The 16,068-nt window shown below is 39.5% G+C and overlaps 1 protein-coding gene across 1 annotated transcript in view; it reads right to left on the bottom strand.

Moving 5' to 3' along the window:
• Window positions 1-16,068, bottom strand: part of mmp17a (matrix metallopeptidase 17a) — an 80,422-nt gene that overhangs the window by 11,725 nt on the left and 52,629 nt on the right. The window contains exons 4-6 of the mRNA XM_069704035.1: window positions 11,731-12,017; window positions 3,505-3,681; window positions 2,753-2,855 (exon numbers count right to left, since the gene is read on the bottom strand). Of these exons, the coding sequence (XP_069560136.1) occupies window positions 2,753-2,855; window positions 3,505-3,681; window positions 11,731-12,017 (567 nt within the window). The remainder of the gene's footprint in view (window positions 1-2,752; window positions 2,856-3,504; window positions 3,682-11,730; window positions 12,018-16,068) is intronic.

Here is a 16,068-nt window from a genome sequence, read left to right as displayed (position 1 = left end):
GCAATTACTTTCTTGCTTACCTTCTTGAATGACTTTTCTTTTTCTTGTCCATGTTCAGTGTGATTCAAACAATGACAGCACAATGAGAACTTTTCTCCATTTAAACGGTGTGAATGACTGCTTATAAGTGGATATACTAATTAAAGACTATATCTGTTCAAAACATCACTACAATCCAGGTATCAATCAGCATTTCTAAGCCATTTCTAAAGGGTATTCATATTTTTTGTATAATAAACAGGATTTTAGCTACTCTTGGTATTTATTTTATAGAAAACCAAATGCATACAGGTGGGCATGCCTTTTAATTTAAACATTTTCTAAGCAGAATGGAAAGTTGCTTCAATGAGATGTTTGGACACTTTTGACCATGTGCGTATATGAGCCACAGTCCTAATATAACGTAAAATACTGCAAATACACCAGCTGGTGAGAGATTGTATCGCAACTTGAATCATGGGAGTCCAGGTCATCACTCAAAACTCGCTTGTGGGTCATGTTCTGTGCTGTCTGGTTAACACACAGCACAACGGATCACTGGGTCTGTCCGTTTGTTGAGCACTACCGCTGACATTTATGATCCTCACAGGATGATTCCAAATGATTTAGATGTACCTCATCCTTCCTACAGTGCCACCATCATGTCGCATTGTCAACCGGACTTTTTTAAAACCTCCACGATTTCCTTCACAGCAAATTGTCGTAGTATCAATGTAATCCAAACTAAAATGACCTCAATTTTGATATTTTATACCAGTTTCTCAGCTGTGTGAAAAAACAAATATTGAAGGATTCATCACTATATGCATTTCTACAGTGCATCCGGAAAGTATTCACAGCGCTTCACTTTTTCCACATTTTGTTATGTTACAGCCTTATTCCAAAATGGATTAAATTATTTTTTTTCCTCAAAATTCTACACACAATACCCCATAATGACAAAGTGAAATAAGTTTGTTTAAAATGTTTGCAAATCTATTAAAAATAAAGAACGAAAAATATAACATAAGTATTCACAGCCTCTGCTCAATGCTTTGTTGAAGCACCTTTGGCAGCAATTACAGCCTCAAGTCTTTTTGAGTTTGGCACACCTGTTCTTGGGCAGTTTCTCCCATTCTTCTTTGCAGGACCTCTCAAGCTCCATCAGGTTGGATGGGGAGTGTCGGTGCACAGCCATTTTCAGATCTCTCCAGAGATGTTCAATCAGGTTCAAGTCTGGGCTCTGCCTGGGCCACTCAAAGACATTCACTGAGTTGTCCCGAAGCCATTCCTTTGTTATCTTGGCTGTGTGCTTCGGGTCGTTGTCCTGTTGGAAGATGAACCTTCGCCCCAGTCTGAGGTCCAGAGCTCTCTGGAGCAGGTTTTCATGAAGGATGTCTCTGTACATTACTGCATTCATCTTTCCCTCGATCCTGACTAGTCTCCCAGTTCCTGCTGCTGAAAAACATCCCAACAGCATGATGCTGCCACCACCGTAGAGATGGTATTGGCCAGGTGATGAGCGGTGCCTGGTTTCCTCCAGACATGACGCTTGGCATTCAGGACAAAGAGTTCAATCTTTGTTTCATCAGACCAGAGAATTTTGTTTCTCGTGGTCTGAGAGTCCTTCAGGTGCCTTTTGGTGAACTCCAGGTGGGCTGTCATGTGCCTTTTACTGAGGAGTGGCTTCCGTCTGGCCACTCTACCATACAGGCCTGCTTGGTGGAGTGCTGCAGAGATGGTTGTCCTTCTGGAAGGTTCTCCTCTCTTCACAGAGCAACGCTGGAGCTCTGTCAGAGTGACCATCGGGTTCTTGGTCATCTCCCTGACTAAGGCCCTTCTCCCCCGATCGCTCAGTTTGGCCGGGTGGCCAACTCTAGGAAGAGTCCTGGTGGTTCCAAACTTCTTCCATTTACGGATGATGGAGGCCACTGTGCTCATTGGGACCTTCAATGTAGCAGAAGTTTTTCTGTACCCTTCCCCAGATCTGTGCCTCGATACAATCCTGTCTCAGAGGTATATATACAGACAATTCCTTGTACTTCATGGCTTGGTTTGTGCTCTGACATGCACTGTCAACTGTGGGACCTTATATAGACGGTGTGTGTCTTTCCAAATCATGCCCAATCAACTGAATTTACCACAAGTGGACTCCAATCAAGTTGTAGAAAGATCTCAAGGATGATCAGTGGAAACAGGATGCACCTGTGCTCAATTTTGAATGTCATGTCAAAGGCTGTGAATACTTATGTACATGTGATGTTTTAATTTTTTCTTTTTTAATCGAGTGTGTAACATTTTGAGGAAAAAGGCTGTAACATAACAAAATGTGGAAAAAGTGAAGCGCTGTGAATACTTTCCAGATGCACTGTATATAATACTTATGTTAGTTAAACAACATGCAATGTAAAATCTATTCAAACAGACACATTGTGGGTCTACTGAAACCTTAGGGGCCACAGGAGTCTTTTAACTTTTAGCTTTTCCTTTCTGTGTTCATCTCCAGGGGATGTTTATTACACATTCTGCTCCAACATCTTTAACAGTGCAGTCCTGCAGTCCTTTAACAGTCCTGAAGGAGCTGAGAAAAAGAATAAAACCAGAGTGTGTTTGTGTTTCAGAAGGCCAAAAAAGGAGAAAAGACAGAACATGAATTATTATTGATTGAAGTGGATTGAAGTTAGAGGTTGAAGTGGTGGATTTTATGTGTTTGATGGCCAGAATTATTGAGATATCTGCATTAGACTAAAAGCACACCAGGTCTCCTACTTACAGGAGCGTGGATCTGTTTTCAGGAAGGTCCAGCAGGACGGGAGGTTCGGCGGTCTGTGAAGGGATGCCGGGTCGATTTGTGTGGGACACGGAGTCTCGGACACCTGTGGAGGATAAAAGACATTTCAAATTAAAAATACAAAAGAAAGGACAGCTAATTTTACAATTCCTTTATGTGGGAAAAAAAATAGCATCTCACTCAATTCTAATGTGCATATTTGCCTCATTTTTGGTGAAATATAATAACCAATTATGCACTATTGAGTTTTAAATTGTTTGTCAGACTAAAACTATCCATGTATAAAACCCACACATTTGTTCCCTAATATATTTTTTTCATTCCAATTGAACAATGAATCAAAGAGCCAAAAATCAACAAATAGACATTCTGCTGATTTTTGATTTGTGAGCTGAGTCCTTCTCCTTTTGCGTTATTTAATGCATTTATCTTACTGTAAGATAATAGGGCAGTCTCATCTTTGTGTCTGTGTTTATATCTAATTCAGCTTAATTCATCTTCCTCCTTTGCAGTCATGTCCTTCAGAGTTCTTCCCTGCACTTCATTCTCGCCTTCATGATCATTAGTCTCTCCCCTGCACACCGCTGCTCTCTATTATCAGGGAACGGTGTGATAAGGTCATATACCATAAAGAGGTCCAATTAACTCCACCCATGTTTTCATTAATCAATACCCTTTCTCTACAGAACCTTCCTCTCTGTCTGTCCCCCACACACACACAGGTGTCCCCGTACCGTAGAGCTGCCAGACGCGGACTTTGTCCTCGTAGGGTAGATCATATTTCAGAGGGTCTCCCACGGGACCTTGGTAGTACGGTCTCATGATGGACTCCATGGCTGAGGTGTGGACCAGGCCGATGGCATGACCGAACTCATGCACGGCAACCGCAAACAGATCCATCCCGTGAGAGTCTGACGGAGACACAGAGAGAGACTGATTATTCTTCTTTATATCTATATGCTGTACATTTGTTACATCTTGTATCCATACCCACTAAAAACGAATCACGAATGGGACTATTTAAAACTTGCATTTGTAATGATGCATCTTTAAAAGTGGGTAAAACAGCTCTCCTACTCATTTTGGAGAGAAATCACTTCAATCAGAGCAGCTACTAAAGGATTCTGCACACGACTTATTTATCTTCCCGACAGCCGCTGCTGTCCACCATGGTAGTAAATTACTTATCAACAAAAACTGCACACTCAAAATTTTAGACATAGCTCCTCTTTCTTTTCTCTCAGCATTTAAAACTAACCTCAACCCTTTTGAGGGCAGTAAGAGGAAACAGGGTTTTCATTTTGAAAGTTACCACCTTTTATACTGTAGTTTAATCTTTGCTTTACCACCTTCAGCTCAGATGGAGATCACCTCGCTGCTTAAGGTGTGGGATTTTTGTAGAACCAGCACAGCCCCTGTTTGCATGTTTATCCCATTTATAAGTGAACTCTATTGGTTGAAAATGAAGAGGCATGACAGACAGCTGTGGTGGCTGAGTGCCGTTGGTGTAGTGAGATAACTATGGTAATAACTGCCTCAGCCTCTGGGCTGCCAATCAAAACCAACGTGTGGAAAGACACTTAAAGAGGATGCAGACTATTAAAGCACATTTCCCTGGCTAAACAGAGGCGGCAGAGCTTTCACAAAATTCCTCGTCTGGCTCTGCTAAGCAATACAAAAGCTGAGGTTTTGAGATTTAGATTTGCAGAAGTGAGAGTGCTAGCATGTCGAGCCAAGCTAGCTTAGAGTTCCTTGGTGGCTGGGATCAAGTCTGCCTTATGGTAACCTTGTGTTAGCCTCGGCTTGGGAACATCTCAGCGCCATGCTCTGTCAAAAGACAAAGGGCGATTGGAGACGTGCACTTGTGCTCACAACACCTGGGACACTCAGAGGCCAAATGCCAACTCTAATCTACAAGAGCACGAGGTGGAGAGAGAAAAGGGGGATAAAAGGAGGTATCGAGGGAGTGAACAGGGATTCAGAACAAAGTAGGTACCATGTCATCGTATTTACAGTCCATCTGAGGATGACAGACAAAAATACCAGTGCCTGCTGACAAAGCCAGAGCTGAGAGATTTAGGTGGATGAACAAGGTTCATTGACTTCGACACCCACAGCAGAAAGAGAGATGGAGAGAAAGAAAGTAAACAGACAGAAGAAAAACACATCACTGACATGATCTGTAATATTTCCAACTAATTGAAGTAATTCCAGGGCATCATAAGAGAGAATATTAAATACATCTCATTACTTTGATGCATAGTAAATTTATAATACATTAAGGGGCCCTTCCACCTTGGATGCAGCATGATGTACCAGAGGGCTACAAACATAGCCCGCAGCATTTGGTTAAAAGTTTAATAAGGATGGTGCAGCATAGGTAGATGGGAAGATGCAGGAACACAACAAGCCAGTGGCTGTGCTTTGGATTGGATGTGAATCCACATAGTAGGGAGAGCTCATAGTACTTTCTGTCAATACGACACAATCAATAGATCAGAATGACACAGTTTTTTTTTTTTTTTTAAAGCAGGTTAAAGTGCCAGGATGAAATGGCACATTCACTTCATTCATTAATGTGGGTGAGGTGTGGGAGGATGATGATGCTGCAACTCCAGCAGCGTTCTCTATAGTCTGTGTCACAGTTACGTAAACATGACGGATTACTTGTTTTAAAATATCTAAAAACATTTTTTTTTTTTTTTAAGTAATGATTTGAGCTTTGTGACATGGCACGTTACCCTGCTGGAAGTAGCCATCAGAAGATGGTACACTGTGGTCATAAAGCGATGGACATGGTCAGGCTGTGACATTTAAACGATGTTCAATTGATACTAGGGGGCCCAAAGTGTGCCAAGAAAGTACCCCATTACACCACCACCACCACCACCACCAGCCTGAACCGTTGATACAAGGCAGGATGGATCCATGCTTTTATGTTGTTTACGCCAAATTCTGACCCGACCATCTGAATGTCGCAGCAGAAATCGAGACTCATCAGACCAGGCAACGTTTTTCCAATCTTCTATTTTCCAATTTTGGTGAGCCAGTGTGAATTGTAGCCTTAGTTTCCTGTTCTTAGCTGACAGGAGTGACACCCGGTGTGGTCTTCTGCTGCTCGAGCCCATCTGCTTCAGCCCGTCTGGCACCAGCAAACATGCCACATTCAAAGTCACTTAAATCACCTTTCTTCCCCATTCTGATGCTCAGTTTGAACTTCAGCAGGTCGTCTTGATCATGTCTACATGCCTAAATGCATTGAGTTTCTGCCATGTGATTGGCTGATTAGATATTTGAGTTAGCGAGCAGTTGAACAGGTGTACCTAATAAAGTGGCCGGCGAGTGTATGTCAAACATAGATTTTTAGTTTGAGGTTAACATTGTGCAAATTGTAAAGGATAAACACCATCCAATAAATGAAGAAAAACAACAACAACAACAACAACAACAAAGGCATAGGCCGTCCGCACAAGCAACTCATTATGTCCCACATAGTTCTGTTTCATTATGACACAAAGTTCACATTCCCAGAGTGGTGATTATGAGTTCAGGATGAAGGACATTAAAAGGTCTAAGTCTTTTATGCTAAAATTGCCTGGCTCTGGTCACTTATTGTTCAAAGGTTCAGTGTTCACTGTGATTATAGTCTAGAAATCAGCGACCAATGTGACTTGCTAAGTGCAATGGCATTGAAGTCAAATGTTTGTTTCTGAATATACAAACAGTTGTCCAATGCTAGAAAATATCTTGGAATTCAACCTGGAGAGCAAGAGCATTGCTCCTTGTATCTGTAGATTCACAAAGTCTGACATGGTGCTGCACAATCCTCACATTGGGGAAAGGTCTCCGCTGTTAAAAGCTTTGGTGAGTTTCAGTACACAACATGCATCATATGGTGGTCACTGCCATTTGTTTCAAGGCTGCTCCAATAGTTTCAAAATTAACCCGAGGTCTACGCCGAGTGGGATGCAACGACTGGAAACAATCTCTGATGGAGCGTTGGGGATCGTTGTTTGAGTCTGGACATGCGAGGAGTGAAAGCGCTGATTATTGCTTGAGATTTTTTATTTCAATAGCAGCCTAGAAATCTACTCTGGGGATATCTGCAGCCACAGATGACCTACATATTTTGTTGCTGCATTTCTAACCCACAGAGTGAGGATGCCATTACCCAAATGTAGATTGGAAAGCACCGTAAAGCCTTAATTTCATTCTGTGCCCCAGTACAACTCAGAGCTTTAATTACTAAAATAGAAAGCTGACCATGATATTCTTGAAGAGGAATGGACTTGAAACCTTAGACCCGTATGGAATTTTTTTTTCCAGAGAAACACAAATTTTAGTTTGAAATATTAATCAAACTCCATCGAGCCTCCATTAAATGAAACCTAAATAGAAGTCAGGTTCCTGAAGCTGTCAACCTCTCCCGAAGTTATGGAGTACCTTAAATTTGGAAGCCAAGAGTTGTGACCAAACAACTCACTGTACCATAATTTCTTGTTACTCAAATCAAGAGATGGGCATATAGACTGTGTGTACAATTATTAGGCAAGTTGTATTTTTGAGGATACATTTTTATTATTGAACAACTACAGTGCTCTCGGTCAATCCAAAATGTTAATAAACCTCAAACCTGAATATTTAAGAAAGTAAAAGTGAGGTTTTGGCTTTCTTAGGAGAATATCTATGTGTGCACAATTGTTGGGCAACTATTAGTGTACAGAATTATTATGCAACTATTAGTGTACAGAATTATTATGCAACTAAATGAAAAACTTTCTGACATTAAAAAAAAAAAAAAAATCGGAACAATATAGCACCCTTCTTTTCAATAACAGTAATAAGCCTTACATTTACAATTTTTGACTTTTCAGAGTCAGTTAAATCTCTTTTTTGGCCCATTTTGCCTGAGCAAAAGAAGCTGCCTAATAATTATGCACACCTTGATGTTGATCTCCTTATGCCACACCCTCCCTCATTATACAAATACACATCACCTGATATGCTTAAATCCACTAGGCATTCAAGTTTATACAGCTTGGAGTTGGAAAATATGCATACAAATGATGATATGGTCAAAAAAACTCACTTGCCTAATAATTGTGCACACAGTATAATCAGCCATCCTAAATTATTGGACCACGCTCTGTTTGTAGGTGTGATTTTCCCTATCCAGCTCGTCTATATGCATTTGGAGCTGACTCTCCTCTCTATGATTTTGGGCTGCAAAGGCAAAGTGTTTACAAAGAGCTATTATGTCATGAGAGGAATTGGAAGTCTGCATCAGCTCCTTTTGTGAATATTTAGTACGGTAAATCACGCAACTTGGCAGCGCCAGAAAAAAATTATCCTTTAAGCTATTGAGCAGGCTGGATGGCTGCTATACAAAACAGGAGACGTGGGACTGTCACATCAATGGAGGAGATTTGATTAATATATTTTCAGTTTGTAACAATGAGCAACAATCAACATGCAGATGCATCTGGCTCAGAACTGTCGATGGGTAAACACTGAGCAAGAAGCAAGGATGCACCCTTTAAGTTTTCTCTGGACACATTATTGTAAGGTACAGTATATCCTGATAAAAAGCATGAATTGAAAACAAAATTATGTTTTTAATTCTCAGGATCAATTAACTGGTCTTTATGATCCAGTATTAAAGAAGTAACCAGAATTCCCCAAAATGATCCGTATGTGAAATTACAATTGTAACGTGTTAAATCGTCACTTTAAAACTGCTAGAATAAATATTTTGATGTTAACAATGGATCATATGACTTGGTGGATGTGAGAAGGTTGTCTTGTCGTGACAAACTCACAAACTCCAAGGAGTGTTTTGGGGTTTTTCAGCTTTTTGTTTTGGCTTACAATTTTACAAATTTGGCCTCACTCTCACCACTTTCATCAGCTTTATTTACTGTGGCTTTCTCAGCCATGTCTAACACTACATATCTCTGTATATATCTGCACAGCACCAAACAGCAAACAGCAAACAGACACAATGGGCGACTGGCTGATGAACATAGCGCCGCATTTAGCCGTTAATGAGACTGACATTTCCCTCAGGAGTTGGCGGAGACAGCTAGAAAGAAGATTGAATATTGGACTTAATTTTGCCAGGTGGCCAGAAGTGTGTCTTCGTATGAATGCTAATGCTGCTACTTATATTATGGATGTTTGAATAGGCCAACTGTTTGCTAACATGTTTACATTATCAAAGTTATCATAATATGCCAATGCTGTTTTTTTTTTTTTTTTTTTTTTACCAGGGAAGGCAGATTGAAGAAACAGAAAAAGGCAAAGTAAGAGCACACTGTGACAGTTATAGGCAGCACGTCATTGGTGTACGCAGTAGGTCAGTTATTTCCTTGAAAAAAGCTAAATGTCAGGCTGCAACATTTAAATACCACGTTGTTTTAGAGTTACATAGTTATTTGGGAAACTATTATTCTTTCCAGTGCATTACAAAGAAAAGGATGATGTGAAATTCCATAACTAGTGAGCACCTCGGCCTTGTTGTGAGTCCCAAATTGCTAAAAGCATTTAGTAGACAGTCTCAAAATACAAGTGTGTGAGAGATTGCAAGGAGACAGACAAAACCTTGAAGGATTAGTATCCTGTTTATATAGCGTACAAATCATTTTGTCTTTAGTACACCATCTCCATCTGAAATCACAAAAACTCAAATTCTGTGCTAAACTAATTATAACATCATTGACAGCAGCAAACATGGTTGTTTTTATTGGTGTTGACTGGATAAGACATATTTTGTATTCCCCTTACGGACTTGATGTTTGATGTATAAATGAAAAAAAGTCTGATGTGTTTTATTCAATGTACAATTCACCCTTCATGACAGACAGTAAAAAAGAAGCAGCCTTGAAAGCCGGAACATCCAACAAGCTAAGATGATTCACAGTCAGCATCTTCTCACGCTTGTTCTCGGTAAGAGGCTGTGTGTGTTTTTTTTTTTTTTTTTTTTAACACCAAAGCTGTCTGCCATCACTGTCACTATCGTTTGTAGCTGGAAACATAATTCTTGGCAGAGATCATTTTATTTGTTTTAATTCTCCCCAATAGGGACATAAAGATAATAACACACTTCTGACCCTTCCTTCCTTTACCACCCTGCTCTCATTAATCAAACACCAATAGATGCAGTTGATGCTGTAAACTACGGCAGCACCGTGCCCACCTGCGATGACATCGCTGCAGCCTGCTGGAGGGTCTAATTGGAGCAAATTGAACTGCAGTAACATCTGGTCCCCACCTTTAACAGGGCGAAGGCAAAGAATGTGAATGAACACCGGTCCTGTCTGATTCTCACCAGCTGATCAGCATCATCTACAAGGGGCAGCAGCACAGTCAGCCTTTGAGCCTGGAGGGGCCTGTCTTTCAGGTTTTAATCATACACATGAAGAGAGTTTACCAGAAAGAAATTTATCCAAGTGATCATCATGGTATTTGCACACATGAATTTTTTTTTTTCTAAACATGGAATCTGTAAAAAATGTTGAGTGTGTCTCATCAGTGGTGGAGTAATAAGATCCTTTATTTAAAGGTAGGTTTGACTTTTTTTTTTTAAAGAAATATGCTTATCAGCTGTCTTTCTGAAAGACTCTCACGCCTGTTTGCTAAGTCTGAAATTACAGGCAACAGCCACCTAACTTAGCTGAGCATATTGACTGAAACTGAGGCTGACATAGCTCTGACCATATAACTCTTGGTAAGAAAGTGAATCAGTGTTTTTCCCAAAATGTCAAACTTCTTCATGAAGAACCAAATAAAAATAAAAAGCATATTTATAAGTAAAATCCCTGCATTTAGAAATGGACTTCAGGAAACTAAGACCAAAATAATCACTTGCTAAATCAGCAGTTAAAAGTACATATGCAGAATTTATAATACAACATTATTATTTAAACTGAGTCTAAATTACATTTAAATTTGAACCATTTTGTACTTCAATCTGAAGAATGACTTGTGTTTTACAAGTTATGTGTCAATCTTTATCTTTCAACTAACGAGTAACTATGTAACATGGATAAAAACGTACTGAAGAAAAATGTATGGTATTTTTTACTGATATGTAGTACTTGAAAATTGTTCTTGAGTACAATTTTTAACCCTTCCACCGTTGTCCCTCACTAAAAAGATTGACTGATGCCTCGGCCCAAAAGTGTGTCCACAACCCTGAAAATCTCATCAATGTGTCATTGTGTCTAAATCCCTCCTTTACTGATTCTCATTGGCGCCGCTGCTAGTTGACATCAAAGACTAGTGCTGCTTTGAGTTCTGGTAGAGATGTATTCCCTTCACGTTGTGATCGGCACTCAGGTAATACACTTTAATCACCTGAAAAACTGCGCTTCTTCTCCCTGATCTGTCAATTTCAAAATATTTAATTTGTGCAGCGACCCTATGGCATCATTAAGTAGGATCAATAAAAGTCATCAGTAAACTTCAATTTCTTTTGGTAATTTCTAAAACCACAGATTTCATGTGTATCAGTGTCGTATGAGAGTGGATTGTTTGTTTGTGGCTGTTCGAGGAGATGAAATGATGTCTTTTATGCTTCCTAATAAGCATGTGATGACAATCAACACTTCGCTGAAACCATTGTATGTTATATCATTAGTTCTAACGGATGAAATATTAATCATATAGTCTGGAACATGAACAAAAGGCTTTGCTCCATCAGCGTTCTAGTTATAGAAGCTCTGACGAGCGTGGAAGTTCAAAACATTTTTCAAGCACCGTTTCATTTTCTCCAGGTTTTCTAGGCACCGAAAGTTTCTGTCAGTTCTCTGGGAGTCTCTCACAAATGTTTTGATGATATGTTTCCGAGAATATCACACATCCCTCCGTCTTTCACCCTTCTTTTGATTCAGACACACACTTTCTATCGTGTATTCGGGCAAACGTGTATAACACAGAAACTTGGAGACGATGTTCCTCACCTGGAGATCTGAAGGTCCAGGCCTCGTCGTCATCAAAGTGTGTGTCTCCAGCTGTGAACCGCTCTCCGGGGAAAAATGCGTGAGCCACCGTTCCCCCCGGGCCGTCAAAGGGGTACCCGTCGTTGTGGTCGGCTTTAGTGAAGTCGATCTGAATGTCTGCGTCACTGCCGGCCACCTCGTGGAAGTTGAGCGGCGCGATGTCGCTCCAGACCTTCAAGGCGTAGTACATCAGGGCTCGAACAGTGTCCCTGCCCAGTAAGGCCGAATCCTTAGGGAAGGTCCTCACTCTGAGAGGGAGGAGGGCAGATCACATGTTGAATAAAAGAAGAGTGGAAGATCATTAGGAGGGAGTAGGGATTATTATGAGGTCGATTTCACGCTTAATTTTCTACCTTTCATGAACAAAACTCACAACAATGTCCTTTATACCTGCCAAACATCTAGTAGTAATATCAATAATCTTTCAAGATCAAATAATCATTACACTTGATCTTCAAATTTCAAAACATTCTCCTTTTACAGCATATCTTTCATGATTTAGGATTCTGATTATTCATTGTGACTTTGGTGCCCTTTGTGGTGCTGTATAAAAAGAACCAGAGTTTAAAATAGCCATTTCTTTTTCTACCAATAAAGGGGACGCTCTCCATCTGATTTTAAGTGCAACATTGACGTTGTTGATTACATCACATTGCCTTTTGACTTCCTTTAAAGATGAACACTCGCTCAGGAAAAGTCTAATATTTGAGCTAAGTGAGTGTTAAATGAGGCTCTCTATTTTACCATCTAAAGGAGGATTCAAATCTACTTTTACTTTATTCATTTTTTCATGGGTGACAGCACACATTAATTTACATCAATAATTAATACATTTAGCCAAAAGGCTACTATTCTTCTGCAGTTCCTGTACTTCCAAACTTTATAGACTGTTTTTTTTTTAGATATGGAGCAGTGGTCTAATGTCATGTCAGCACATTTACTCCAGTACTGTACTACCTGAGTATTTCTATTTGATGGTTACTATTACTACAGTTAAGAAGGAAATATTGGACGTTTTAATTCTCTACACTTATTTTGACAGTCAAACTGTTGTCACTTGGCAGATCTATATTTTACATAACAAACATATGACCAACTAACAACATATTATACATTGTAATAGAATTAACTCATCAGTGGTATAAAACGTAGGGATGTGCTGATTCAAAATACTTTAAATTGTGTCAGCAGCTTGCTATGACTGAATGAATGTAACTTATTAGAAATGGAATCAGATAATATAATTGCAACTTCATGGTCAAACAATGAAAAAATATGTAAATGTTATTGACATGTAATTTTTTTCAATGTCTGTATTCTGTTTCTCAGTGCCAGTAACTTTTCCATTTTCCGTTCAGGTTTTGTTTTCAATGGCAAATTTTATTTGTCCGGGCTCCATAAACATTAGAGTAGACACTTTTCTGTGCCATTAGATCACAGCATTTCTGATAGAAAGTAATCAAAATCATCCCCACAACATCAAAATGCTGCTTAAACATTATTCAGGACTTGAGAACATTATGAATGCAGGACTTCAAGCGGAATATTTTATTTTCTTATTGCTACTTTTACTTAAATAAACTATTTGAGAATACATTACAGTGTGCTGGTGTGAAGTTCATTGAATCTCACTTAAACATATAACAATGCTCTGTAACCCACCAAGCTCCACTGTCAAAATAAATCATCTTAAGAATCATGTCCAACAATGTTGTGAACTGTGTTAAAAACTAATGAGAGGTTTGATAACCCATCTTAAAGCCGTCATCCTGATGACCTGCTGTTTTATTTTATTTTTTTAACAGCAAACGATGTCTGAGTTGATTTTCCTGGAAACCCTCGAGTCACAATAACTTTCGTTACAAGCTACATTTCAGTTCTTTCATCCCCACATGAGTTGGAGAAGCAGCTGCTCCAGCAACCCAGCTTGAGGCTCAGGGTCACTGGACCTTTACAGACAAAGTCAAACTTCTGAACACCTGCCTGACAAGCTCACACCAGCAAGACCGCTTTAATCCTTTAAATCACTCCTCAAGACACACGTAAAAGTAAGTTCTGTCTGGTTTTATCCGTTTCAGGTTTGGTTTCTTTCATCACTCCTTACTTTTTTTTAATCTACTTCAGTGTTTTCACTGGTCATTTTGTTTGTTTTTTATTTGCTGAAATAATACAGTTTTAACTTAATATAACCACATTTTATTCCTTACGACTTCACTGTTTGGTTCACTCGCTCCACTCTTATGGTATTGTTTTTGGCCACAGCGAGCAGCTAGCACCAAATAATAACTGACATCATGAATTGTGAGTAAAGTTGCATTTAGTAGCCAGATATTTTTCTTAGCAGCTGGTGGAGAGCAAAACAGAGCTAAAGGGTGAGGGAGTATTGTACTTAGGTTCAGTAGGTGGATTAAACATGTCTCCAAATAAATAATAATTTCACTCTGTAAATGCTGGATGTACAAATGAGCAATGATTCGGAAACAAATTCAAACACCACGGCCAGATTCTTCCTCTTATAGTCAAAAATGTTGCTGTAAAGCACCAAATATATGAGAGGACTGAGGAAGACTCCTATAAATGATTCATTATATCAATATATAAAAAAAACAGTAACAGAGATGAGCAGGTTTACTCCCCATTATAAAAAAAAAGAAACTGTCCCTTTTCACATCTCATCTTTCCAATAAAATCCTGTCAAGGTCACGACATCCACAGTACAGCCTACATCCACACATATTTATTCTTGCTCCTCACTGCGGTGAACACTTGAGCTGCCTGATGTTCGGCTGTTATTACAGCAGCTTTAACACATCCAGTGAGGCGAGGGAGTCCGTTAGTGCAGCTAATAAATGTGTTAATTAGCAAATATGTCTCTATCAACATGTTGTCACAAAACACATGGACGGTGTTGGCAATGTTAGCTCAAAGGAAAAAGGAAGTGGCTGGAAAATGGGGTTGAAATGCAAAGATATGCAGCTAGTTGCTTTCAAATCTACTCAGATTATCTGATTCTGTGGGGAAACTTGTTGTACAGTAAGACTGGAATCCGTGTAGGGCATTAAGAAGGGCAAAAATGCCCCCCCCCCAAAAAAGAAAAAGAATGCTATTAAAAGTGACATAAAAGTGTAAAATAATTAGAATTGTTCCCTGCTTTGTCTCACACATAGCTGGTGCTCCATGGTTCAGGATAATTGCTCAGTTTTCTATGAAACAGCAGTGGTATGCTTTTTATTTATTTATTCCCGTTGGTAAAAATTGGTGATTACTGTATGCATTATAATCTGGGTTCATTCTCGCATAAAAAAAAAAAAGTTAATGCACTAATTAGGCTGCTGCAGTCCCCAAAATGTAATAATATTTGGAGAGCAAAGGTTACTCACTTTTTACATTTCCTGCACTGACTGGAAACGGTGCATTGATTTATTTGCCAGAAGGAGGCCACACAGTGCACTTATTCATATTGCCCGAGCATCTGACCTTCGCTGCTAACCAGTTGTTAGCCAAGGTCACTGCAAGTGGCTTAACGTCCACAGACAAATTCAATTGCTTATTTGTGCTAATTCAGACAGACGAGGGTGTGCGACTGTGTATGTCTGTGTTCAGAGGAATGTTTATGAGCGAGAAAGATGGAGAGGCAGCGTGCATTGTTTTGTCAGCATGTAAGCATGTATGTGCGTCCGAATGGTATGCGCATCGACCTGTGAGTGAGTGCATGTGTGCGCGTGTGTGTGTGTGTGTGTATGCGTGCGTGCGTGCGTGCGTGTGTGTGTATGTAATTGTGGGTAGGTCCACCAAGGTCAGAGAAATTCTTCCCCTGCATCTCAGATGAAGCGAGGAGTCTCTGTGAACAGCTTGTGTTTACCTAAGGAGGCTGGAGGTGCATGAAAAATGAAGCGGGTGTCACATCCCCACGGTGCTGCCTTTACATTTGATTGTCTTTACAGATCACGACATGGATCTTGTCAGTATGTCAATCTTACACCTTGATTTTAACAACCTTATTGATTATATTTTAATCAGGTGACCAACTGCTGCCAGATCTGATGTTTATTTAGCAGCTTGTTCTCATTAAGTCCAGAGCAGTACTGTTTTTTTTTTTTTTAAATGATTTTAATGTGTCCCTGTCAGCTTTTTCTCCCAAATAGATTCTGAGGAAAAACAAATCTGAAATTATTTTAGTCCTTTACAAAAATAATTTAAAACAAAACAATGCTGTTTATATATATTTTTGGTTATCAAACCAAAACTAATGGATAAATATTTCCTTCAATAATAATTTCTGGCCAACCACTTCTGTTA

The sequence above is a fragment of the Brachyistius frenatus genome, unplaced genomic scaffold (assembly GCF_029030835.1).
Source record: "Brachyistius frenatus isolate BFR_SWC_R1_liver_20210118 unplaced genomic scaffold, ASM2903083v1 Contig_3, whole genome shotgun sequence".
Taxonomy (NCBI): domain Eukaryota; kingdom Metazoa; phylum Chordata; class Actinopteri; family Embiotocidae; genus Brachyistius; species Brachyistius frenatus.
This window is presented reverse-complemented; position numbering and strand designations above follow the sequence as displayed.